General features: G+C 38.1%; 2 protein-coding genes across 2 annotated transcripts; both read left to right on the top strand.

The window, feature by feature from the left end:
* Positions 1-14,587: 14,587 nt before the first annotated feature.
* Positions 14,588-14,998, top strand: LOC147537753 (uncharacterized). The gene has a single exon (XM_086642835.1). It carries the CDS (start codon positions 14,588-14,590, stop codon positions 14,996-14,998), a length of 411 nt encoding a protein of 136 aa, XP_086498961.1.
* A 5,280-nt stretch (positions 14,999-20,278) lies between these two features.
* Positions 20,279-21,794, top strand: LOC147537752 (major pollen allergen Lol p 11-like). The gene is made up of 2 exons (XM_086641458.1): positions 20,279-20,671; positions 21,257-21,794. Exons 1-2 carry the CDS (start codon positions 20,512-20,514, stop codon positions 21,592-21,594), a joined length of 498 nt encoding a protein of 165 aa, XP_086497584.1. The 5' UTR covers positions 20,279-20,511; the 3' UTR covers positions 21,595-21,794.
* The last annotated feature ends 2,878 nt before the right edge of the window (positions 21,795-24,672 follow it).

Raw genomic sequence — 24,672 nt, 5'->3', positions numbered from 1 at the left:
GCTTCAAATATCTAGACCGAGGGACAAGACCCTTCGATATACAAACTACCTTCCTATCCTTGGATCGATCCCGGCTTTGCCGGATTACTACTTGATACCTCCGCTTGGGTGTGCAACCTTTTCGGGTGCATCATCGCTCGAGAAAGAAAAATCTTAAAGGGCAAGCAAACATGGTCGAAGAAAAATTTATAGCCACAGTTTCTAAAGCCAATACAATAGATGCCGACAGTGGTTGGTGGTACGACACAGGAGCTACTATCCATGTTTGCAATGACCGTAATCTTTTCAAGACTTACGAAGTTGGCGGTGACGGAACCGATATTAAAGGAGCAATAATATCCGTTCTAAAGTCATGGGATTAGGAACTGTGGAACTCTTCTTTACATCTGGAAAGACTCTAACTCTTCAAAATGTTCATCATGTGCCCGATGTGACTAAGAATCTTGTATAGGGAGATCGTCTTAATAAGAAGGGGTTTAAGATGGTGTATGAGCCTGATAAATTTGTATTGTCCAAAAGGGGCACGTTTGTTGGTCAGGGGTACTCTTGTAACGGAATGATTAAGTTGAATCTAATAAATAATAATTCTTCGGTTTATATTGTTGATTTTGTTAATTTATGGCATGGTAGATTAGGTCATGTTAATTATGGTTCTCTTAGAAATATGGAAAAAATAGGTTTAATTTCTAATTGTGATTTTAATTCTACTAGTAAATGCCATGTTTGTGTTCAAGCTAAAATATTTCGAAAATCTCATAAATCTATTGTTAGGAATTCTAATTTGCTTGACATTATTCATAGTGATGTGGGTGATTTAAAAATCAATAACTAGAGGTGGCAACAAATATTATGTAACTTTCATTGACGATTGTTCTAGATATACTTACGTATATCTAATGAAAAGTAAAGATGAGGTCTTTGAAAAATTCATAATATTTAAAGCGGAAGTTGAAAATTAACTTGGTCTTAAGATTAAGATTTTAAGATCTGACAGAGGTGGTGAATACTATCCAAATGAATTTATTAAATTCTGCCAGACACATGGCATTATTCACCAAGTCACTGCACCTTACACTCCTCAGCAAAATGATATTGCAGAGAGGAAAAATAAGACTATGATTGAGATGGTTAATGCAATGTTAATTAGTTCTGACTTACCATTATCTTTATGGGGTGAAGCATTATTATCAGCATGTTATATTTTGAATAGGATCCCCTTGAAGAATAAAAATGTGACTCCATTTGAACTCTGGTTTAAAAGAAAACCCAATTTTAGTAGATTAAAATTTGGGGCTGCCTTGCATATGTTAGGAAACCAGACCCTAAAAGACCAAAATTAGGTGTTAGAGCCTACAAGTGTGCTTTTATAGGTTATTCGCATCATAGTGTGACATATCGATTCTTAAATCTAGACACTTTTGAAATAATAGAATCTGTAGACGTAGAATTTTTTGAGAACTTGACGAGATCTAGTGCTAATGGTCATAATTTAGTAGATCCCATAAATTTGTCTCATTCTGAATCTACCATTGTTGACACTAATATAAATGAACATCCAAAGTCTCGTGAACCTCCTGAATTAGAACCAAGGAGAGGTAAGAGGGCTAGAAATGAATGTTCATTTGGTCCTGACTTCATCACATATCTCATAGAAGGTGATAGAAGTGAAGTAACAGACGTTACAAAGTTTGTTTTGAATATTGATAATGATCCAATTAGCTTTTCTGAAGCTATGAATTCCAGAGATTCTATTTTCTGGAAAGAAGCTATAAATGATGAAATGAATTCTATCTTATCAAACCAAACTTGGGTATTGTCTGATTTACCTCCTGGGGCTAAACCTATAGGATGTATATGGATATTTAAGAAGAAGTTAAATCCTGATGGTTCCATAAATAAGTTTAAAGCAAGATTAGTTGCTATAGGCTTTAAACAGAGGCATGGTATTGATTAGTTTGATACTTATGCACCAGTGGCACGTATCTCCTCAATTCGTGTGTTGATTGCCCTTGCCTCAGTTCACCATTTAGTTATTCATCAAATGGATGTGAAAACAACATTTCTAAATGGTGACTTAGAGGAAGAAGTTTATATGGAACAACCTGAAGGATTTATTTCTCCAGACCAAGAAAAAAAAGTTTGCAAGTTGGTAAAATCTCTTTATGGTCTAAAGAAAACGCTTAAGCAGTGGCATGAAAAGTTTGATCATATTGTCCGATCAAATGGGTTTGTCATTAATGATGCAGATAAATGTATTTACTGTAAAGTAAATAAGTCTAGTTATGTACTTATCTGTTTGTATGTTGACGATATGCTCATTTTTGGATCTGATCTATCTTCTGTCGAAGAAACAAAGAAATTTTTATCATCAAAGTTTGATATGAAGGATCTTGGGGTGGCTGATGTTATCTTAGGAATTAAAATTCTAAGAAAGGATAATGTATTGGCTTTAACTCAAACACATTACACCGAGAAAATTCTGAAAAGGTATGATCACTTCGATCATAAACCAGCTCCAACTCCAATGGACCACAGTATTAAATTACTGAAGAATACTGGTCGTGCCCAAGCTCAACTTGAGTATGCTAGTATTATAGGTAGTCTGATGTATGCGATGCACTGCACTAGACCTGACATAGCCTACGCTGTCAGTGTACTGTGTCGATTTACGAGTAATCCAGGACCAGAGCATTGGAAAGCTATTTCTAGAGTGCTAAGTTACCTGAAGGGAACCATAGATTATGGTTTACATTTTAAAGGAGACCCCGCTATATTGGAAGGATATAGCGATGCCAGTTCGAATAGTATTGAGACAAAGTCAAAATCTACCACTGGATGGATTTTTTTACTTTAGGTGGTGCTGCTGTGTCTTGGGGATCCAAGAAGCAGACCAAAATTCCTGATTCAACTATGTTTTCAGAATTAATTGCATTAGCAGATGCAAGTAAGGAAGCGGAATGACTTAGAAACCTACTAGAAGAAATTCCCATACGGAAGAAGCCATCTCCGTCAGTCATGATAAATTGTGACAACTAGGCAACACTTCATAACGTTGCAAATAAGACAGGAGTAATTACAATCGACTATGTAGAAACAAAGAAAAACTTAGCAGACCCATTGACTAAAGGACTTCCTAAAGTAATGGTCTCGGTTAAGAATAAAGAAATGGGACTCAGGTCTTTGAATGAAGGTTGATCGCCTTTAACGGAAACCCAACTTATGTCTTGAAATAGATAGGCAAAATTCAATGGGTACCAACAAGTTAAAGCTTTCGCGATTATGGAATACTATCAATTTATATTCTCCCATTTCTGAGCTAGTATTGGTTTTCTGCAAGACAAAGGATGGATGATAAATCCTTAAGAAGTCCTAATCTTTAAGTGGTGCCTCGCGGAAACACCTCAAGTGGACTTACCTAAGTGAGTGTGGAGATCAGGCCTTCTCCTAAGAAAATAAGACCGTTTTCCTAAGAAGACTCATGAAAGGGATATTGCACATGGCCATTAATGTGCGGAGTATGAACACTCTGATTCACCGAAACAAGTATGTGCGATGACTCCGATTTCATCACTAAAGGATTCTTGGTTCAAGATACGTTCACCATAGCATTCTGATAAAGCTTTGAGTTGTTTGCACTAAGTGAAGGTTCAAATCCATAAGATACCTACCATGTATGTACAAGTTTTTACGATAATGCCAAAATTATTTGTTTTATTTTGATTTTTTTTTTTTGTTTAATTTTTCTCGGTTTCGCTATATTACTTTACACTTTCAAATTTTTTGAAAATGGTGGGGGATTGTTGGCAATTTTCAAATTCAAAAGTGGCCAGTGATTTGTCGTGGTCAAACAGGGAGGATGAATGGGTGTCATGCCCATCTAATTAAATTGGATACATCCCATGGGAGTAGATATCTCCACATCCTTTCATTTATTATAAATAAACTGACCATCAACCCTTCACTTTGATCCAACGAAATTCTGTGTCATTCTCCTGCTCTCACATTCTAGCATTTGTTATTAACAGAGTCATTGGGTTTTTATATTATCAAGTTATTTGGAATTTTGGAGTCGTTTTCTATCTGGCATTATCAGTTGATTAATTTCCAGAGTGTTTTTGATCTTGGTTAAAGCGTACATACTTTGAACCGAGATAGTTGTAAAGACTTCATCATATCCTGAAGGAAAAATTCCATACCCGTTGTGTACTCGTGGTTTTACCAAAAGGGGGTGAATTTCTGTCTAAAAGAATAGATATAATCGAGCTTTGAAATTTTGTGTACAACATCATATTTTCTGTTTTCCATTTCAAATTATTAGTAACAAATTTTACAACATAAAATTCATCTAACCCAGTTTAGGGTGAAGGTGTTGTTTTATATAGGGTTGTTTAGGTGGTGATGATGAGGCGGCGTAAATCCACCGTCTTTAGATGAAACTAATGTTTCGTAGTCTTAGAATATTGAACTTCCTTATTTGTGATTATCCTGTATTTTTTAGGGATTGAGATAATGTTAAGTACCATTATTCAAAGATATTTCGTATTATGGATAAATCGTGTCACCAATCTTGTAGATTTTATGGGGAAAGCTTCTTCTAGAGGGATTCTTGAGTTCCAGGTTATTTAAACACTTGATATATTTTCTGTCCAAGATCTTGGATCACATTCGGACTTAGGTTGGGAATGTATTAGGGTCGCTTCTACTACCCCTTCCCCACATTTCATGATTAAGGTATCGACCCCACTTCCCATACCTTCTTTCACTTCTTTGTGATCCAGGGAGACCTGATTATGTTTATAGCCAGAGGAGTGCTTAGTCGCCAAGGATACTCGTATTGACCCCTAATTTTAGGCTTGAGTGGCCGAGCTCTTTTGGATGCACCTCCTTGATGACTTGGCACAGTTGACCCATTGGGGTTTTTGGTTCTTTTTTGACTTATGACTTAGTCAACAGATGACCATTTATTGGATCATCACATCCATGCTCAAAATAAGAAGAAATTACAAGAGGCACAAATCCTTGCTCAAAACAAAGAATATTTTTCATGGTTATACGAGTTTCCACATTCATATACATCCAAACATAACCACATAGAAAAACCACATAATATAAAATTCATAATATCAAAGTAAATACCTAACTTTGGATCCGTCCTAAGACCTAGAATCATGGTTCTCTACATTCCCTAAAGTTGTGGACTAGTAGCTTTTCGGGAAATATTTTTGACATCTGTATGTCAAACAGGCTCTAATTAAATCTATTTTCGTGAAAAATCAGACAAAAGGCGTTTTTAGGTTTTATGTGTTATGATTTCTACAAATCAATTTATGAAAAATCAGGTTTGGGCCTCAGTTCGGCCCGACCAAATAAAAGAATAACGGGAGAAAATTATGGAGTGAAACGGAAAAAAACTCTAACTCAGGTTTAAGCTCGAGTAATCTAGGTCTCCGATTCGAGACCTTTCTCGGAATGCCCCAGACATGCCTTGGGTAAGGCCCGAGACATTCTCGGCCTTGGCCAAATGAAATGACCCGTCCTGACCCAAAGCCAAGCTTGTCTCGACCCCCGACCAAAACTTTCTCGGTTGACCCAGGACGCGTCCTTCGCTAGTAAACCGAGTCCCGCTTGGACTTAGCACGTCCGGGCAACCAAGTCCGAGACGTGTCCTAGCCAGACTTCTCCCTAATTTATTTTCTTTTATTTTGGTTTTATTTTATTTTGAAACACTCTTCCAAATTATTTGATATATCCAAATTTGGAAACTTTTTTCCACAATCTTAGAATATGTTGTTTTCCTACTTTTTGAAACTCTTTCCAAAATAAAGTCCTTTGAAACCCTTTTCAAATTTTAATTTTGAAAAGTAAATTTCAATAATCTCAAATCTAATCCAAAAGTTTATCACATTTCCATCTGAAATTCTTTATAGTTCTAATCTGTCTAAAAAAAACTGATTGTTGTTATGTTGGGCTATGGTATGACCTAATGTTCTAAGCGGAATCTCAGATGTTTATACATCTAACACTAGGAACTTGGAAACCTTTCCGACGCTCAAGACAGTCAGATTGCTCTTGCAGTTAAAGTATTGAATCATGTTTAAACCTTGGTGACTTACTCATTTGATTGAGAGAGTTTGTTCGCTCTTTCTGATCGTCTGTTCTTCGAAGGCGATTTTATTACCTTTTACAGGCTGTTTTGATCGATGATAAAGAAACGTTGATGATGAGGCGGTTGAGATTCACCGTTTTAGAGTGGAAATGCAATTTCGCAGTTTGAAGATGTGAGGATTCCTCCTTGGGATTATCCCGTATATTTGATAATTAGAAGTTACCTTATTCAAGGATACATAGAATTTAAGATAGATTATGTTTTCGAGCTTGTAGATTCCTTAGGAGAAGTTTCCTCCTTGTGGGATTGTTGAACCCCAAGTTTAAATACTTCAGATCCTCTCCGACTGGGATCTTTGATAGCATATCAGGATTAAGTCGGTAACCAATAGGCATGCTTTTACCCCCATGTTTCGGGATTGAGGTATCGGCCCCACTTACTTGGACCCTTAGTTTTCTTTTAAATCGCAGGGAAGACCTGATTGTATTTGAGTACGGGAAGGGCTTAGGCGCCTAGGACGATCGTACCAACCCCCTAGTCTGGGCTTAAGTGACAACCCTCTTTTGGACTCAACCTCCTTATTGACTTGATACGGGTTGACCCGTTTGACTTTTGGTCTTTTTGACTTATTGACCTTAGTCAACTGATGACCATTTTTCGGATCATCACCCTTGGACTAGGTTTTCTTTTCCGTAGACTACCTTGTCTGTCTTTTCTCAAAAATCAGAGGTTCACTTTTGTGCAGGCCTATACTTGAGACATGCGAGTGATTTTTCTGATCTTCTACCCTTTTAGCTAGCTAGAATTTACTTGAGAAGTGAAGATAACAAATGATTCTCTTATACCCAGATATATATAGTTTAGGAAGTGATTCTATTTTCTATCTTCTACTAGTATAGCTAGAGAGCCAAAAGTTCTGAGAAAGTCTCCACACCATATCTGCTTAGACAATATTCTTTTATATAGACCTTTAAAGTCAGAATCTTATTCAAAATAGGATTCCTAAAAGACCAGAAACAGAAAACGGAAACTGATTGAGATGCCTAGATGGGAAATTTGTCCCATCCTAAACAACCTTAGATGTGGCCGACCAAGAGTCCCATTACTAATGGGATTCTTCTGGGCCGATCTCATGCTTTGGGAAGACACATAAGGGTGACCTTAGCATGACCGAACCATGTGTCTGACCACCATTTCTCACAGGAACACTTGTTGGGATTTACACCCTTATACTAATGTCAATGGCGAAAATAAGACATCTAATGTCTACATTAGTATTCCCAGGATCACATGCATAAGCCCATAATAATACTAAGCAAAACCTGAAGATGAATACCTTATTCGCTAGTTTTTCCCTCGAACCTTTCCAATTGCTTTTGAGAAGACCAAGAGCTTCAAACGTAGCTCCTCTACTTGGGACACGAGCAATCAACTTGATCTCCCACCTTGTTGTTAACTAGCACACCAATGGTGGTTGGAAGAAGAACACCTTTCTTCTTTGACTAGATAGATAGTAATGGGAATTAGTTCACTTTCTCCTCTCTACTTGATGTGGTAGAGTAAGAAAGCTTAGGGAAAAATTACACACCTTATTCTATGCCCTAAGAGTGTTTATATAAAACCCTAATAAGAATCCACCTCCTTTTAGGTTTCCTAAAACACCCTTTAGAATAAGATTTAGGGAAATTATCGAAAATAGCAACTGGTTGATATTTTCTCAATTCCCTAAGGATATGACGTCCAAACCCAAGAAAAATTTTCAGATTTAATTTTCATAACATAAGGAAACATCCCTCCAAAAATCAGCCGAATCCGAGCCCTAAAAGTGGCCGAATCGGTTTAGGCTCAAAAACCCTGTTTTTGGCCTTTTTGTACTATCTTTGCCTAATTCCTTTTTAGGCCTATGAGATATGTTTATGGGACACTCCCATGATTATATCTCACTCCCACTACTCATATCCTTGATCAAATTGTCACTCTTATGTGTAACCCGTTGTAGGATCCGACCGAAGTTAGCCGCGAATTACTTCGTAATTCGACGATCGTAGTTGGTCTCTAGCTTAAACTCTACGATCCCTAAATCAACGGACTTGATGATCTTCTACATCAATTGTCATATCCAACAAATTGTTCGCATTGTCACCTTGGTCGAAGGACATCTCCTTCAACTCCTTCAAACTCCCCTTTGGGCTTAGAACAAGTGCAATGCTCGATTCCCGTGTCAATTAGTATCCCATCTGATATGTCACGTCATTCAGACTTTGTTGATATCTGAGTACAACTGTAAAAGACAAACGATTAACTCCTAATCTGTTTGAGCGTGGCGACGCATTTTCAGTTGCTACTCATCAAGTGGCCTTGAGACACTTTGTACCTAATGTGATTAGGATGACACAATCCATTCTTGCACTCCCACTTAACTTCATGTCTATCCTCTCCTTTCTAGTATCTTCCTTTATAACCTCCTTTTACGGCGCGGCGTTTAACGGAACCAAAGTCGGACACTCCTTACATCAGATGAGTAAAGCACTCTTGTTTTTAGGAATCTCTCCAATTGTCTTTTATGAGAAGTATTTTTACGTTTCATCACGAGTGATGTACTTCTCATATCGAGGGATATCGAGTGTATAACCTTTTACACACCCACGTAGTCGAATTGAATACTCCTATTCTATAGCCCATGAAACTGCGCTATCTCATCGACATCCCGTGCTAGTCTTCCTTAATCGTTGTTGTTCATGCAACAACCTGGACTAGGGAGATGATAATAAATATTCCAAGTTCACTTAATAGGGTTCATTCATCAGATCACGTATCTAACAAACCTATTCGGAATGCTTTATTATCTGTGGACTGTGGTTTAAGTACTAAACCAAACTTAGACGACTGTGAAATAATTAACTTCGTTTCTGATAACGAGAGTTTGTAAATTTGAGCCTCTTCCGTAAAATTCATTTTTACCCGCTCAATTTACTTGTCAAGGTCTATTCTAAATGTACCCCATGCCTTTAGACTTGTGTATGAGTCTCATATTTTGTCTTAGGTGACAATTTAGTTTGACTACCGATGTAGTCCGTTTTAAACTTTGTTAATTATCAATTAATTTGAAGATTGCTATCTTCAACCTTGATAATTTCTAGTAACCTTTACTAGAGTTAAGGCTTTTAACTCTCATGTAGTATTTGCAACAGTTCCCGACCTAAACACTTTTAGCCTACTCTCCTTCTATGTCTGGAAGTTTGCTACGATGACTTGTTTCAACTCTTGTACTACTTCATCCTTTAGCCTTCTAGGATGTTTTAAGTAGTGTTTCGGTTTTCCAATCCGAATTTGGATGTCTAAATGCTAATCATGTCCAACATGATTGACTTTATATTTTCAAACATAAGTGTCTCTCTCATGCATGCTTGCTCATCGGTGTCTATTCAGACTCCGGGTTTTGCAACGCTCTTTGTCATGAGTTTTTGGGTTGAAATTCTTTTAGACTTTTCGAGTCTTAGATTTTCGGTTTTTGATCTCAAGCGTCTCAACGTACTGAGTCTTTCTAATCCTATCATCTTTCATGATCTACGCTTATAGACCTTTAGATGCCCAAAATGACATTTTATCCTTGTGTGTGGTCCTTTTATTGAGTTAGTATGTTTACTGTTACACTACATCTTATGTCGTACTCAATCTTTTGTATGTATTCTGCATACGGTTCCGGAAGGTTTGTTGCTCCCGCTTACCTTGTTGAAGTACGTGATTCAAGAATTTCTTCATCCCTCAGGGATCAAAACCATTTTGATTGCGTTTAAAAATCGAAGATTCTGATTCTTGCGTGCTTTAATCCGTCGATGGATTCTTTAAGCATGCGTATGGACATAATTGGACTGGGGAAATCCAATTCCTTTTGTCTAGTTGCAGGAAACTCGAATGTTTCCATCCTTCTCAGTTTTCTATTCAAGAAAACTCATTTAGTCAAGTATGTGATTCCCTTGAGCTTTACCGAGCCGCACATCTGGTCTCAAATACCTGATGAAGGGATTTTACTATACTTGTTTAACTTTATTAACAAATATACGAAACCGGAATTCATAATTCCATTCCTTTTGTCCTCCAGGTGCTAAAGGTAGTTTCCTTTTTAAATGGTCTAGCCATTGTTTGGAAACATTTACAGTATTGAGGAATATCATTGATCATGTACTCGGCAATTGGTTTCTTTTTCTTTGATCAAATGTTTTTCTCACTTGACTGACCCTTTGCCCCTTTGAATCTCAAGAAATAATTTCTTAGATTCGACATTCCTGTGTGTACTGCTCAGTTGTTTGTAACAATCTGAATGACTCATCCAAGGTCTTTATCTATCTTTGTTCAATCGACATTGAATTGGGTGATAGATGAATTGGGTGATAGATGAATTATGTTGTCTTCCATTAGGATGACTTTCAGATTGCCTTGGAGGTCTTGTACCTCTCCATTTATGACTTCTGTAGGAACCTCTTCCTCAGTTTGTCTTGATGGTTTAGCTAGCATCCATTACTTTCTCAAAGAGAATGTTATATGATTGCTTGCAAAAGGCTTTTAACCTTCTCCGGTTGAGTCAACTTTGGGATTGGGTATTCTAGTACGCTTTCTTTTTGAACCTGAGAACTATTCTCGGATTCATTCTTCTATTCTAGGAAGTTGATCAGCACCTCCCTTAGGTGTGGTTCAACATTGAACTCGTTTTCTTGTGTCATCTTAAAACTACATAAAGAATTGCAAAGTTATAAAACTCGTTATCTTTTTTTTTTTTAAATATTAGTTTTCCCACATTATTCAATATAAAAACGTCCCTGATTGAATAAGTGATTCCAAGACCGCAGTTCTTCGGAGTAAAGCGGACTAGGGCCTACCCTTTAACTTCGTCGTTCCGGGTGAGCGAACTACTTCACTGATCATACCTTATGACTCTTGGTTGATAGATTTCATTGATGAATGACTAATCTATCCTTTTGCCTCGAGTATCCAAAACTCTCTTGCTGATCTCGTTGAGTAGAACCATTTAGACATGTAGGCCTCTTCTATAGACCTACCCGCATTGTCCCAAGGTAGAGGAGGTACCGACCCGCCTTTCTCGAACAAGGGCGCAACGAGTGTCTTAGTTTGGATAGGCACTTTACTCAAAATTACTTTTAGGGACTTTTACGCTAGTCTGGCGTTTGTTATAGTGAACTATTTAGCCTAACTAACATCCACGACATAAAGCGTAAATAAGTAAGTAAATGCGCGCGAGAAAGTAAATCAAGCAGATATGGATCCTAGTATGGCCCCTAACCTAGAAGATCTAATCTCCTTTGGTTTTCTTCTTGTTTCGCCTTTTAGTTCATCTTAGATCGCCATCTCTGAACCTCAATTGATTTCTCCCACTCGCCTTTGGATTCCTTCCTCGAGCTTCTTCAATGGATTAATTGACCCTAAACTCTAATTACAAGACTCTAACGATTCGCAGATCGTATAAACTTGAAATTAAAATTAATTACAAAGCATGCACCCAACCGTGCTTAAAACAAGAATAAGAAATAAATCTATGGCCATACTAGTTTCCCGCATTCACATCACATGCATTCATATAATATATCAAGGCTAAGAATTATATATGCATGATAATCTGGGAGATACTTTTGTCGACATCCTATGTCACATTACGGACCTTAAGTCTAAATTCGAAGAATTCGACTAATGGTGCGTTCTTGTTTTATCTTTTATGATTTCTAAAATCAACTTTAAGAAAAACTCCGTTTTGGGCTCGAGAAAGCCCGGGTCAATTTCGAAAAAAACTTGGTTCGATTCTTAATGATTTCATAAATCAATTTAAAGAGAAACCCGTTTTGGCCTTCCGGATGTCCCGGATTAACTTTGAAATTATTTGGTTGGAATCGGAAGAAAATTTGGCAAAAACTCCCACTCGAATGATGGCCCCTTTTCATGGTTCGAAAAGTCTTGAAAAAACCCGGGACAAGTCCTAGACATGTCCCGGCCCAAGCCCACAAAAGGGTTCGGACAAGGTCCAGACATGGCACGGCCCACAGGGCCGGCATGTCCTGGCCGAGGCCTTTAGGCCTGATCTCGTCCTGGCCGGAGCCAAGACGCTAGTCGATGCACCAGACGCGTCCCAGACACATTTGGTGCTGGACCGGACCAGCACTAGGTGTCTTGGACCTAGTCCGAGACACCTAGGACCTCGCTGACGCGTTTTGGAGACGCGTCTGGTCGAGTGCTTTGGACGCGTCCAGGAAGCTCCCTCCCAGCTGCTGGTCGCGTCCTAGACGCGACCTGGACTCATCCTAGACACGACCTGGACGCGTCTCCAATACGCGTCCCAGCAGCTGCTCTGGAAGCGTCCAGGAGCTTCTGGTCCGGCAAGGAAGCTTCCTGGCTGGACACTAGGGTTTTCCAAAAAACCCTAGTTTCCAAAAAACACTTCTAAAATTTTCAAAACTAAACTTTTAAAATATTCCAAATTTTGTTTTTGGGAGTTTCCTAAAACTCAAAACAACTCCTTTTAGAATATTTCTAAAATTCCAAATTTTTGTTTTTGGGAGTTTCCTAAAACTCAAAAACAACTCTTTAATCAAACCAATTTGGATCAAAATCTTAGGTTTTTGAAAAACTATCAAGAACAAATTTTGAAATCTTTTGAAAAATCTTGAATCCCATTCAAATTTAATCAAAATTTTGTGTTCAAAACACTTTTAAACACAATAATCTATCTAGAAAAGAATGGAATTGGTCCAAAACTTAAATAAGATAGACTAATTAGAAGAGGATCTGACGCCACTGTTGGGATTTACACCCTTATACTAATGTCAATGGCGGAAATAAGGCATCTAATGTCTACATTAGTATTCTTAGGATCACATGCATAAGCCCATAATAATACTAAGCAAAATCAGAAGATGAATACCTTATTCGCTAGTTTTTCCCTCGAACCTTTCCAATTGCTTTTGAGAAGACCAAGAGCTTCAAGCGTAGCTCCTCTACTTGGGACACGAGCAATCAACTTGATCTCCCACCTTGTTGTTAGCTAGAACACCAATGGTGGTTGGAAGAAGAACACCTTTCTTCTTTGACTAGATAGATAGTAATGAGAATTAGCTCACTTTCTCCTCTCTACTTGATGTGGTAGAGTAAGAAAGCTTAGGGAGAAATTCCACACCTTATTATCTGCCCTAAGAGTGTTTATATAGAACCCTAATAAGAATCCACCTCCTTTGAGGTTTCCTAAAATACCCTTTAGAATAAGATTTAGGGAAATTATCGAAAATAGCAACTAGTTGATATTTTCTCAATTCCCTAAGAAGATGACGTCCAAACCCAGCCAAAGTTGGCAGACTTAATGTACATAACATAAGGAAACGTCCCTCTAACAAATCAGCCCAATCCGAGCCCTAAAAGTGCCCGAATCAGTTTAGGCCCAAAAACCCTGTTTTTGGCCTTTTTGTACCATCTTTGCCTAATTCCTTTTTTGGCCTATGAGATATGTTTATGGGACACTCCCATGACTATATCTCACTCCCACTAGTCATATCCTTGATCAAATTGTCACTCTTATTGTAACCCGTTGTAGGATCCGATCGAAGTTAGCCGCGAATTACTTCGTAATTCGACGATCGTAGTTGGTGACTAGCTTAAACTCTACGATCCCTAAATCAATCGGACTTGATGATCTTCTACATTAATTGTCATATCCAACAAATTGTTCGCATTATCACCTTTGTCGAAGGACATCCCCTTCAACTCCTTCAACACTTGCCCTAGCCTTGCGGCTCCTAGACAGACCCTTCAAATAACTTTTAGCGAGATCTTATCCGTGATATTTACCCCATTCTCTAGTCAGATCTTCCGATCGAGTCACTCTTTTTTTGTGTAGGATCCGATCATTGTTAGACGCGATTCATCCGAGTTATAGATCTATGAAGAGGTCTACATGTCCAAATGGTTATTCTCAACGTGTCAGCAAAAGGGTTTTGGATTTCGGGGCTAAAGAACAATTTGATACTTAAGTGTGAAATTCGTCAAACAAGAATCATAGGAGTATGATCAGTAAAATGTTACTCACCCAGGACGACGGGTTAAGGGCATTGCCCTAGTACGCTTAACCTCGAACGAATGGGATCTTGGAATTATATTGTTCTTGGCGGACAATAAATATAGAATAATATAAGCAAATTAAGAAATATGCCAGGATAACAAGTTTAATTCAGTTTCGCATTTCTTACATGTAATTTAATTATGACAAACTACGAAATCTTCAACCTCCATACGGTACTTGTAAAGTTGGATGACACCAACTTCGTTCAATAGGAAAGAGATCTGAGAAAGGTTCTCAGAGCAAGAGCAGATGTATTGGACACTCATATCCCCGTAGTTTCAGAAACCTTTTCTGAGGAAGAGCGTAAGCAAGCAGACATTATCCGAAGGAAGTAAGAGCCAGTAACTGGATTAGTGTTAATGTCCATGGAAAGGAAATATCAAGATAGGTTCATTGACATGGAAGCATACACTAATATTCGACAACTCAAAGAAGTGTTTAGAACACAATATCGAATTGAGAGATTTAGAATCTCAAGGATAATACTGGAGAAACGACTTGGGAAAGGGAAACCAGTTCAACACCATGTTTTGGAAATGATTGATCACTTCAAAGACATGGAATGGCTGGGATCTCCTATGGCAGTCGAACTGGTGATTGACGGCATCCTGCTTTCACTGAGTGATAGTTATAAGAATGTAAGAACTGGCTTTGAGCGAAAGTTTGGAAAAGTTTCCTTTGAAAGTCTGGTCACAATTTTGGAAGCTGCTGAAAGCAAAATCAACATTCCTGAGACTAAAGAAGGAGTTCTTGGAAGTCAAAAGGGAAAGAATTAAACCAACGAGAATAAGAGAATTAATGGCAGAAGAAGAGCCAGGAAGAACTAAATAATGGAGCTGAGAGTTCCGGGCAAGATACGAATGTTATAAGTTGATTCAATTAGATACTTTCCCTTTAAGGTATTAGAAACCTAAAAGCTCTTTTCATTATGAATGATAGAAGCAAGTGGGAGTTGAGTATGTATTGAAGAGGAGATGAACTGTCAAAAGCTAAGGAAACAAGAGTTGTTGGAAAAGCTCAAGAAGAATCATAGACTCCATAGGCATTACTTTAATTATTTTTAGTTTTTCTTTTCGAACATCGACTCTGTAATGAGATTATACAAATAAGTAAAGTATTTAGTATTTTATGATGTTCTTGAAGGTGCTTATTTAACTTTTAAACAACAGTACCAAACGATTCAATTTAGTTGTTCTAATCTGGTCAAATAAATTTGGAAGAACATGGATGAAGCTAAAAATGTTTGATCGCGTATCTCTCAACACTAGTTAATCATTGTTCAAACTAATAAATTTGACAAGATCTCTTAGAGGAAAAGTTTGTGATTAATGTGACTAGAATAGACTAAATACTAGATTAGAGGAAAAGTTTTAGAAACTAAACCCAAATCGAGTAAGGAATCAAACTGACTAAAGATTATGATGAGATCAGAAAGTCTAAAGTCATATAGTCTTCCGAAACAAAATGTTTAATACAAATCTGCCAACCCACTAAAACCTAGAATCACTATAGTGAATAAGTGAGTTCCATACAAGTATGGATTTTAGAAGGATATCTAAAACCAGACTTTTATTCGAAGTCTAAAGGCTTTAGACATAGGTTCTTCGAAAGAAGAAAAATGGAGTTTTCCCGCAAATCATCGAAACACAATTGGATTGTTGCTCTCGATGGTGTCTTACTTGAAAGAAGGGGTTTTCAAAGAAGACAAGTGGGAGGAAAATATTCGAATCAAGATTCGAATCGAGAAACCAATATGAGTAAAGAAGTTACTCGCTATATTGTGAGTAAGGAGTTACTCGCCAAGAAACTTCTTAAGGGGTTAAGAAGGTCTCTCGAAATTTGCTCAAAAACCCCGAGTGAGTCTTCGGAAAACTCACACAAACTGTAGCAGAACCATTCCGAAATTGGGCTGAAAGTCAAAAGAGATAATAGTAAGAGTGGGTTTCTGACATTCGTGAAGAAATTCAAAGAATTCAATTTCTTAGAAGAAAAGTTAGTCTTGTTCGACAAGAAAGTAAGTGGGAGTGAAACAAGTTTGTTTTACGTCCTGTATGTAGGGACATACTGGGGTTGAGAAGAACATTAGGAATGACAAAATAGTTAGGGAACTGACTCAATAGGACACAAGATGAGGGTAAATTAATATGGGCATCGAAGTCTATAGCAATAGATTAAAGAGATGATAAGACTCGTTGATGAAATCTAAATATAAATACTCTTAGAGAGGAATTCTACCCATCTCGCATTAAGGGTTGTAATGGAGTGTTCCAGGTATGTTTATCAGATGCGCGATCTAATAAAAGAAACCCTGCTAAGTGAATATGGAAGCGTTCCATTATGCTATCCCTAGTCCAGGTCATTGGTTGGACAACAATGACTTAAGAAGAGTTATTGACAAGATATCGCTGTTTCTTGGGCTATGAGAATAGGAGTGATCAAGTCAACTTCATGGGTGTATAGTTAATACACTGGAAACCCGCCAAAGTGAGAGTACTTCAAGAGTTGAAGTTATGAAACGTCATAACTCTCATTTAAGCAAATTGGAGAGATTCCTCAAAATATGAGTATTCACTAAGTTTATGTAAGGAATGTCAAACTTTGGTACCAACAAACGCCGTGCCGTAAATAGAGGTTATAAAAGTGGTTGCCAGACGAGATAAGATAGACATGAAATTGAGTGGGAGTGCAAGAATGAAATATGTGTTCCTGAGTAGAATCAAGATAAAGTATCTCCGGGCCACTTGATGAGTAACAACTAGAAAATGCAGGGGCATTCTCAAATGGATTAAGAGGTAATCATTTAACTTGATAGTTTGTTCTCGGGATGAGGAAAGTCTGATCAGTATGACGTATCAGATGAGATATAAAAAGACATGGGAATCGAGCATTGCACTTATTTTAAGTACAAGTGGGAGACTAAAGGATACATTCCCTAGGTCTGAAGGAATGGTATCCTTCCGAAGGAATGTCCTTCGACCAAGATGGCACTGCGTTCGATTTGGCGAATAGGATCTTGATTACCTTACTCGGAAGATTTTCTAGTCCGGTCGAATTAAGGGTCATAATGCTTAGCTAGAAGCCGCTTACGATCGGCAGATCACTTCGGTTATTCGCGGCTAACATTGACCGGATCCTACAAGGGTTACACATAAGAGTGATGGTTTGTACAAAGAGAATTGACTAGTGGGAGATTGAAAAGTAGATGGATTGGATCCATTATTGGTAAGCCCTCGCTTCAGAGGAGTCCGGATCAAAGACAGATACCGGGCCCGAGAGGGAGGCCTGGAAAGGCATTAGGTGGGCCGCCCATGCGATGGCCGACCTAGGCAAGGGGCCGGCCATCTCATGGTCGGCTAGGCCTTAAGTGGGCCGGCCAAGGAAACCCATGAAAGCGCTATAGTGGCCGGCCACACGGAAATAACCCTAAAAGGGTGTTTTGGTAAAACGTTCTAATTAGGTCTTTATGAATCCAACTTTGGGCCAGACTCTTATTTTGGGATTCTATATAAGGACCAAGTTAGACAACCTAAAAGCCAACTTAACTTCACTGAACTTATCTCAACTTAAGAGTAATCTTCTTTGAAAGAGTAAGAGAGAGCTGTCTGAAAGAGAGAAAGGGAGTTTCTCTCAACTATCTAGTCAAGAAGAAGGAGTTCTTCATCTCAACATTTAAGAAGGTCCTAGCTGACTCGAAGGAGGGGGTTTATGTCATACACTCGGTGTCTCAAGTAGAGGAGCTACACTTGGAGCTCTGATCTTCCGAATACTGGTCGGAATTTAGTTCTTGGGAAAGCGATTAAGGTAATCATCTTTCCGATTCTAGTTCATTGACATGTTCATGTATAGATCCTGGGCAACCTAGTGTTAATCATATGATGATTGAGATTCCACTTACAACATTAGGTAGTATCATAATCCTATAGATAGGTATAAAATCCTACAGGTGACATACTGACATCCAAGTACCATAGTGTACATTTTAAGCCTTTTGGGCGACCTTTCAAAAGCTCACACAAGGAACAATACCCTTATCCATTAGATTTAAGTGGAGGTGTCAAAACAAGAGACATTATAGGTAAGATGTCAAGGTTTAGGTAGCTTTTGACGTCGCAAACCTTAACAATTTTCGATATTGTGCGCACCTAGGACACCTAGGTACAAGCCCACATATTGGAGTTTAGTTCTTGGGGAATACTCCACGAGCCCACCCCAAAGACTCGACACTTAGTTTAAACGTCCACTTATAGGCCTAACTTCGGACACTCAGACAAATGATGTATGACTAGGGATGGGAATCGAGCGGGTTCGGTCGGGCTCAGATTCTTTGTGCGCGGGTTCGGGCAGATCGGGTTCTGAAGTGTTGTGTCTGATCGGACTATCGGGTCGGACACATATGCATTATTTTGTGACTGTGGCCCGTTTTTGCCCGAGAACCCGATCGGGCTCTAACTGGCTCGGGCGGACGGGTTACGGGTTTTTCAATAAAAATAATATAACTAAAAAAAAACTTCATTAAAAATATCAATAAAGTAGACTAAATCAGTACACTAATACCATTACATCTCTTAAACCATATATACAACTTTCATGATCATCTATTCATCAATATATACACAGTACACTATCATCATCATCCATCATATATCTCTTTAACCATGAAGAGTCGGGGACAGAGAAGAGAGACCGTGAGTCCGGCGAGGTGTCGATCTATTAACCATAAAAAGAAATCAGTACACTAATAACATTGCATCTCTTAAACTGATCATTAATCATCATTAACAATACTAAAGGATCATTACATCTCTGAAACAGATCATCAAATAGATCTGTTTTAGAGATGTAAAAATGTCTCTAAACATTTATATATTTGAAAACAAAGAAAAAAAAATATAATTTTACTTTACATCTCTGAAACAGATCATCAAATGGTTCCGTTTCAGAGATGTAAATCATCTTTCACGTCTAAAAAATAAAAATAAAAAAACATTTTACGAGATCTAAACCATCTGAAACGATCTAATATAAAAAATACTGACTATCATTACATCTCTGTAAAACCATCTTATATTAAAAAAACGAAAAAAAAACACTTACACTATAAAGTAGATCTGTTGTGGTCTTGTGGAGTGGTGGTGTTTAGGCTAGTGGTGTTGTGGTTGTGGGGTGGTGGTGGATGGTGGTGCGAAAAATGGTATGTGGAGTGGAGGAGGTGTGGAGGCAGTTTTAGGTTTAGGGTTTGAATGAGGACTGTTGGTCATTTGAGGGTATTTATAGGGTATAGCCAGGTAACGGGTTTGAATGAGGACTGTTGGTCATTACTCCAAACGGGCGGGTGTAATGGGCCGAGACTCGGGCAGGGGACTCGGGTAGAGGGTCTTGCCCGAGTCCCGCCCACGCCCGCCCGAAATTACGACCGGGTATGCCCGGCTCGGGTTCTATTCCGATTTTGTATACTAACGGTCCGTGCGGATTGGGTCTGATCTAGGGTTGCCGGACCGTTTCCCTACCCCTATGTATGACTATCACATAAGTTATAGCTACACTAATTTTATTATTTATTGGGAGATGCTAGAGAGCCCAAATTTTTTGGGCATTTTAATGCCCAGCTGATGTGGAATCACTAAAAGACAAGGTTTTTTCAAAGTTTGACTACGGTGGGGACCGCTTTTATTTCTAAATGAGGAAATATGTCACCCTCTAAGTACCAATTTCTAAGTCACTCTATCATTTCCCTTATTTTTATTACAAGGCTGACCAGAACAGATTGTACCCTTTGTATGCCCATTATTGACGGGTCATTTACTCATTTTCATATCAATTTGCAAACACCTCGAAACTCATATCAGACAATACAAAGAACAAGATAAGCAAGGATGATGATCATGGAGTGTCCTACAATTAAGCTTCCCCTTCTTTTTTTTTAAAACAATTCCATTGTCTCGATTTCCAACAACTTCTGTTGGGCTTTCATTTTCTAAATGAATATCAAGCGAGTGAGGTACGACCCTTCAAAAAAGGATCAACACATTAAATGTTCCTCCCAAAAAGGGCGCGTCAATGTCGATCACTTCACTCCCCATGTGATTAGAGATCACCGACTATAACCATCTCTTTACTCTTCACATAATAACCTAGATTCATCTCTACTACTATAAAGATAACCCAATTCTTCATCTCTCTTCATCATCAACTCCTAAACCCTATTTTTCTATCTGTAGCTAGAATCAGAAATAAAAATACCATTCTATATTCATTCTTTCTCTCTCTATCTCTCTATCCTACTAGAGAAATGGCAAAGTTGTTGATTCTGTTGGCTCTATGTGTTCTTCCAGCACTCATCGGTGCCGATGATACTCGTCCACTTGCAACACCATACACTGTCATTGGTCGTGTTTATTGTGATACCTGTGGTTTTGGCTATGAAAATGCCAAGAGTACTTACATTAAAGGTAAATCTATATGGGGTGCCTCCAAAGGCGCCCCGTCCTTCAGCTTTCAGTCCATCTCTCTCTTGGCATTCTCCGTGGGATTTAGACTGAGCAGTCCAAGACTCACATACTGGTACTTTGAGGGTCTTAGACTGACCTAGTCAGTGCTATTCAAGCCCCGCACGAGTTAGGTCTAGTCCGAGTACCCTTAGACTGGCTTGAGTATATGCGGTTCAAGCCCTGCACGGACCAGGTCCAGTCTGACTGCCCCAATCCGTAGGCGGCGAGAAGAGGGAATCTAATTTTTGGGGCACCTATATCCGCTCCCATCTATCTAATCACACTCCCCTAGAGTCATTGTTTATGCAAGATTCCGACTCTAGTCTCTCTCTCACTCAAATATACCCAAAGCTAGTTCGAGTCTGTCATTCAGACGAATAAGTTGCAAATAATAAAAAACTAACTTTGCGACACTAACTTAAGTCTATTTAGATATATAGTAAAATTTTTCAATCTAATAGCGATAAACCCTTCGATAATAGGAAATAGGAGGTTCAATCATCATAGATATAAACTAAATTCAATATACATGTTGGTGATATGCAGGTGCTGTGGTAAAGATAGAATGCAAAAACGAGAACGGTGATATTTATTTCACAAGCAGGGAAGGAAAAACTGATGCTGAAGGATGGTATAAGATTGAAGTGACACAAGATCATGGAGAGTCAGATTGTCATGCTGTTCTTGTAAGCAGTCCTCAAATTGGTTGCTCAAAAATTCAGGAAGGAAGAGACAAAGCCACAGTAATCCTTACTAACAACAATGGTATTAGATCATTTGATCGTTTCGCCAACAACTTAGGGTGTGTCAGTGATGGAGCATCCCCACAATCTGTCTCAGGTTGCTCTGAACTTGCTTCTCTTTACCTACAAGAAGATGTTTAGAACTTCAATAATAAAAAGAAAAAAGTTCAGTGGAGATTAACTATTTTAGGTTGTCATTTAGGTTTTGTTTGGTTGGGTACTTACTTCTTGTTATGGTTAATCTCTAGCTAGCTAGGATGATGGGTTGTAATGGGAAGTTGCTGTTTGTCTAAGTCTTTGTGGACTTAAGAACAAATTTCTATGTAGTTTTTATTTGGAAACACCAGTGCTTCTGGCTCTTCTTGTCCACTCTTTTTTCAATTTTTTTATTTCCTTTTTTATGTTATGGTCTCTAGTTGTTTTACTTCATGTAACTACACCAATTCAAAAAACCTAATTTGGACCAATTTAAAATTTTAGTTTTAGGTTTAGGTTTCATATGAATGAGATATTTTATCTGTTCTGGGGTCAACGATGTCTCGGTTTTAGTTGTAGGTTATTAATCTCGCTCATTGATTCAAGAGGTAATATAAAAACACCAATTTAAAAACCTAATTTGGACCAAACACCCAAGTACCAACGGGTTTTCAATCAATAGTGAGCTTACTCTGGATAAATAGGTTTTCTGTCTAAAACTCGGACTTTCAAGTCTGATTTCTCAACAAAAGTTTTTGTACGAAATACAGACTTTCAAATCTGATTTTTGAGTAGAAGTCAATACAAGACCAATAGAGATATATAAATCAGAAAACGGTGTTTATTACGTCGTGGTATGGAGGACACTTCTTTGAAAGTTATTTCGGAACAACCTCAGTGCAAATTGTATACTCCGGTCACTCGCTAAGTATATACCACAACCTACTGTTTTTCTTCGCGGACTGAAGGAAACAATATTGTAGAATGCAGAAAGATAAACTCGATTGAGAAGAAGGTGATAGCAGCTTCGATTTTTGGTGTGTCTTTTCTGTTAAATTCAACCAATATATATAGCTACAGAGAAAGACTAAGCCGATTAGGTGCTAGTCCTCGAGCAAAACAAAACAAACAAAAGCCTAACCCACTTTCGGAGGAATTCCGGTGGCATTTAGCATATGCAACAAACCGTTAAACCCCTAAGTTGTCCTAGTGAACGAGTGTTGTCTCGTGAGAGTTAGCAGAGAACGTACCCACAAAATTCAAAAACATTTCAAAAATACAATAAGGTCAAAAGTAGTCAATGTCAACTAAGATGGACCGAAAATGTTTATCTCCTTGAAAATTTTAGCAATTTAATAGAAATCAGTCAAAGTTAACAACACTATACAGACGCTAAAAATCTCTTCACTAGTAATCTAGACTAGAAGTGTACGTGACTAGCCACAATGAGAATCACTTCAGTTACGAACAGACAGAACCTTGATCCCTATCTTAATACATTTCGCCTCGACTTTGGCTTCACACACATACGCTCTAAAGATGAAATCAGTCAAGAATGGTTCGCTCGTATGTGTGAGTGTGATCGCTAACCTGGACTCAACACATGAAAAGCATAAGGACAATATTTTAGAAATAATGATCTCCTAAAGGGAATATAACCACTGATTGGAATGGGGAAGCTCACTTACCCTTCTCACCCACTCTACCCTCTAATAATGTTTCCTAAAGGTCAACAGATACAAGTGATGAGATAGATGATGATGAGATCCCGAGAATGTCGACGTCTTCAATGTTAGAGAACTTCAAGCAACTTCCAAACCTAGCTTATTGCTTCAAACTTTTGTTTAACACAACAAACTAGAGTTCACATGAAATTTTACACAAAATTTCTCTTTCAATTTGTTTTTCAATAACAATACCAATACAAATACTAGTATTCTCAACAATCAACATTTTTTTTCTTTCTTTCACATTTTGCTTTCACATTCTTCTTTCTTTACTCTTCATGCCTTCATTCTCGGGAGTGGGATGACGAATGGGCTATAAAGTATCTGTATCCCTAAAGTTGACACTATTATCGGGTTTCATGGACTACAAGAGTAAGGTTTATTCGTTATCCTGATGTCACTCCTAGTGTCTATGCAAGTTGAACACACGAGATCAACTGAACACTTTTTACAAAGTTGCGAGATTGAGTAGCTCTTCATTCTACTCAGAGTCAGCGCAGAAGAGTACGCTCAAAGGCAACAGAAAGTCTTAGATATCTCACAAGGATTAAGTCCCCACTAATGATTAATCTAGTTTTCTCAGAACCGTCTACCAGTTACTTCCATAATACTCACATGGCTAGCGCGTAGACGACCTCAAGACTCCACATTCATGAAGAAACTTTTAACAACCGGATAGTACAATCAACTCGACTGTATAACTATTAACAAGCCAAAAACAACTATTAGACTCACATTTTCGGGCCAAGATTTAAAAAATTTGAACTCTCTTGAATTTTTGAAATGAAGGACTTAGCAAATATTTTTCCCTATCCCCATACTTAAACGTTCTGAAGACTATGCCAAAATAAAAAGATGAGAGGAAAGATATTACCATACTCCACTATCCTATACCAAAAGCATGGGTTGCCTCCCAAGAAGCACTAAATTTTTCGTCTTCAGCCAGATAATGACTATTAGAAAATAGAAAAATTACTGTAAACCTACTGTCTTGTGGGTTGATGACTCCCTATGTAATAGTAATCAGAAGATCTAAGGTCAACCCAAAAAATGAAATATCTAGGAAGGTTCAGTCTCACGTCCATAGAATGATATGACAGTTTAAGTGAGACTTCCAATGTGAATGATTTATCCCCAAACTTAAATGAAGCTACAATCATTAAGTTCAATGATAAACTAGAGTTGACAGACATTGGATAAAACAAATCCCCATAAACATGACAAATGGATAGAGAGATCATGGTAGAATTCACAAGTGATCGCCACTGGGTTACTTGAACTTCCGAGGAAGATGCTGCATAATTATTTAAGAGATTTGACTCACCTAGATACTCAAACTTGGAGGTTCTAAAATAGCCTCATTGACTCCTTGCACCATTACCTCCAAGTTAAGTTCAAGTTCCTCAGATTCCGACTTAGGTTAAGAGTCAGACAAACTTTCTAAACTTAATTTCTTTCATTATGATCTCATTAATGTCTAGAACTTTGCCTAAGTCGAGTGAGTCATCACTCTTTT

The sequence above is a fragment of the Eschscholzia californica genome, unplaced genomic scaffold (assembly GCF_041429995.1).
Source record: "Eschscholzia californica isolate CP2 unplaced genomic scaffold, dmEscCali1.0.p SCAF_5, whole genome shotgun sequence".
NCBI classification, from domain to species: domain Eukaryota; kingdom Viridiplantae; phylum Streptophyta; class Magnoliopsida; order Ranunculales; family Papaveraceae; genus Eschscholzia; species Eschscholzia californica.
Note: the sequence above shows the minus strand (reverse complement) of the source record. Positions and strands in the feature narration are given on the sequence as shown.

Excerpts from the sequence above, each read along its gene's own strand:
- LOC147537752 (XM_086641458.1), top strand. The coding sequence starts at position 20,512 with ATGGCAAAGTTGTTGATTCTGTTGGCTCTATGTGTTCTTCCAGCACTC. Across the intron at positions 20,672-21,256 it reads CAAGAGTACTTACATTAAAG|GTGCTGTGGTAAAGATAGAA; the intron begins GTAAATCTATAT and ends GGTGATATGCAG.
- LOC147537753 (XM_086642835.1), top strand. The coding sequence starts at position 14,588 with ATGGAAAGGAAATATCAAGATAGGTTCATTGACATGGAAGCATACACT.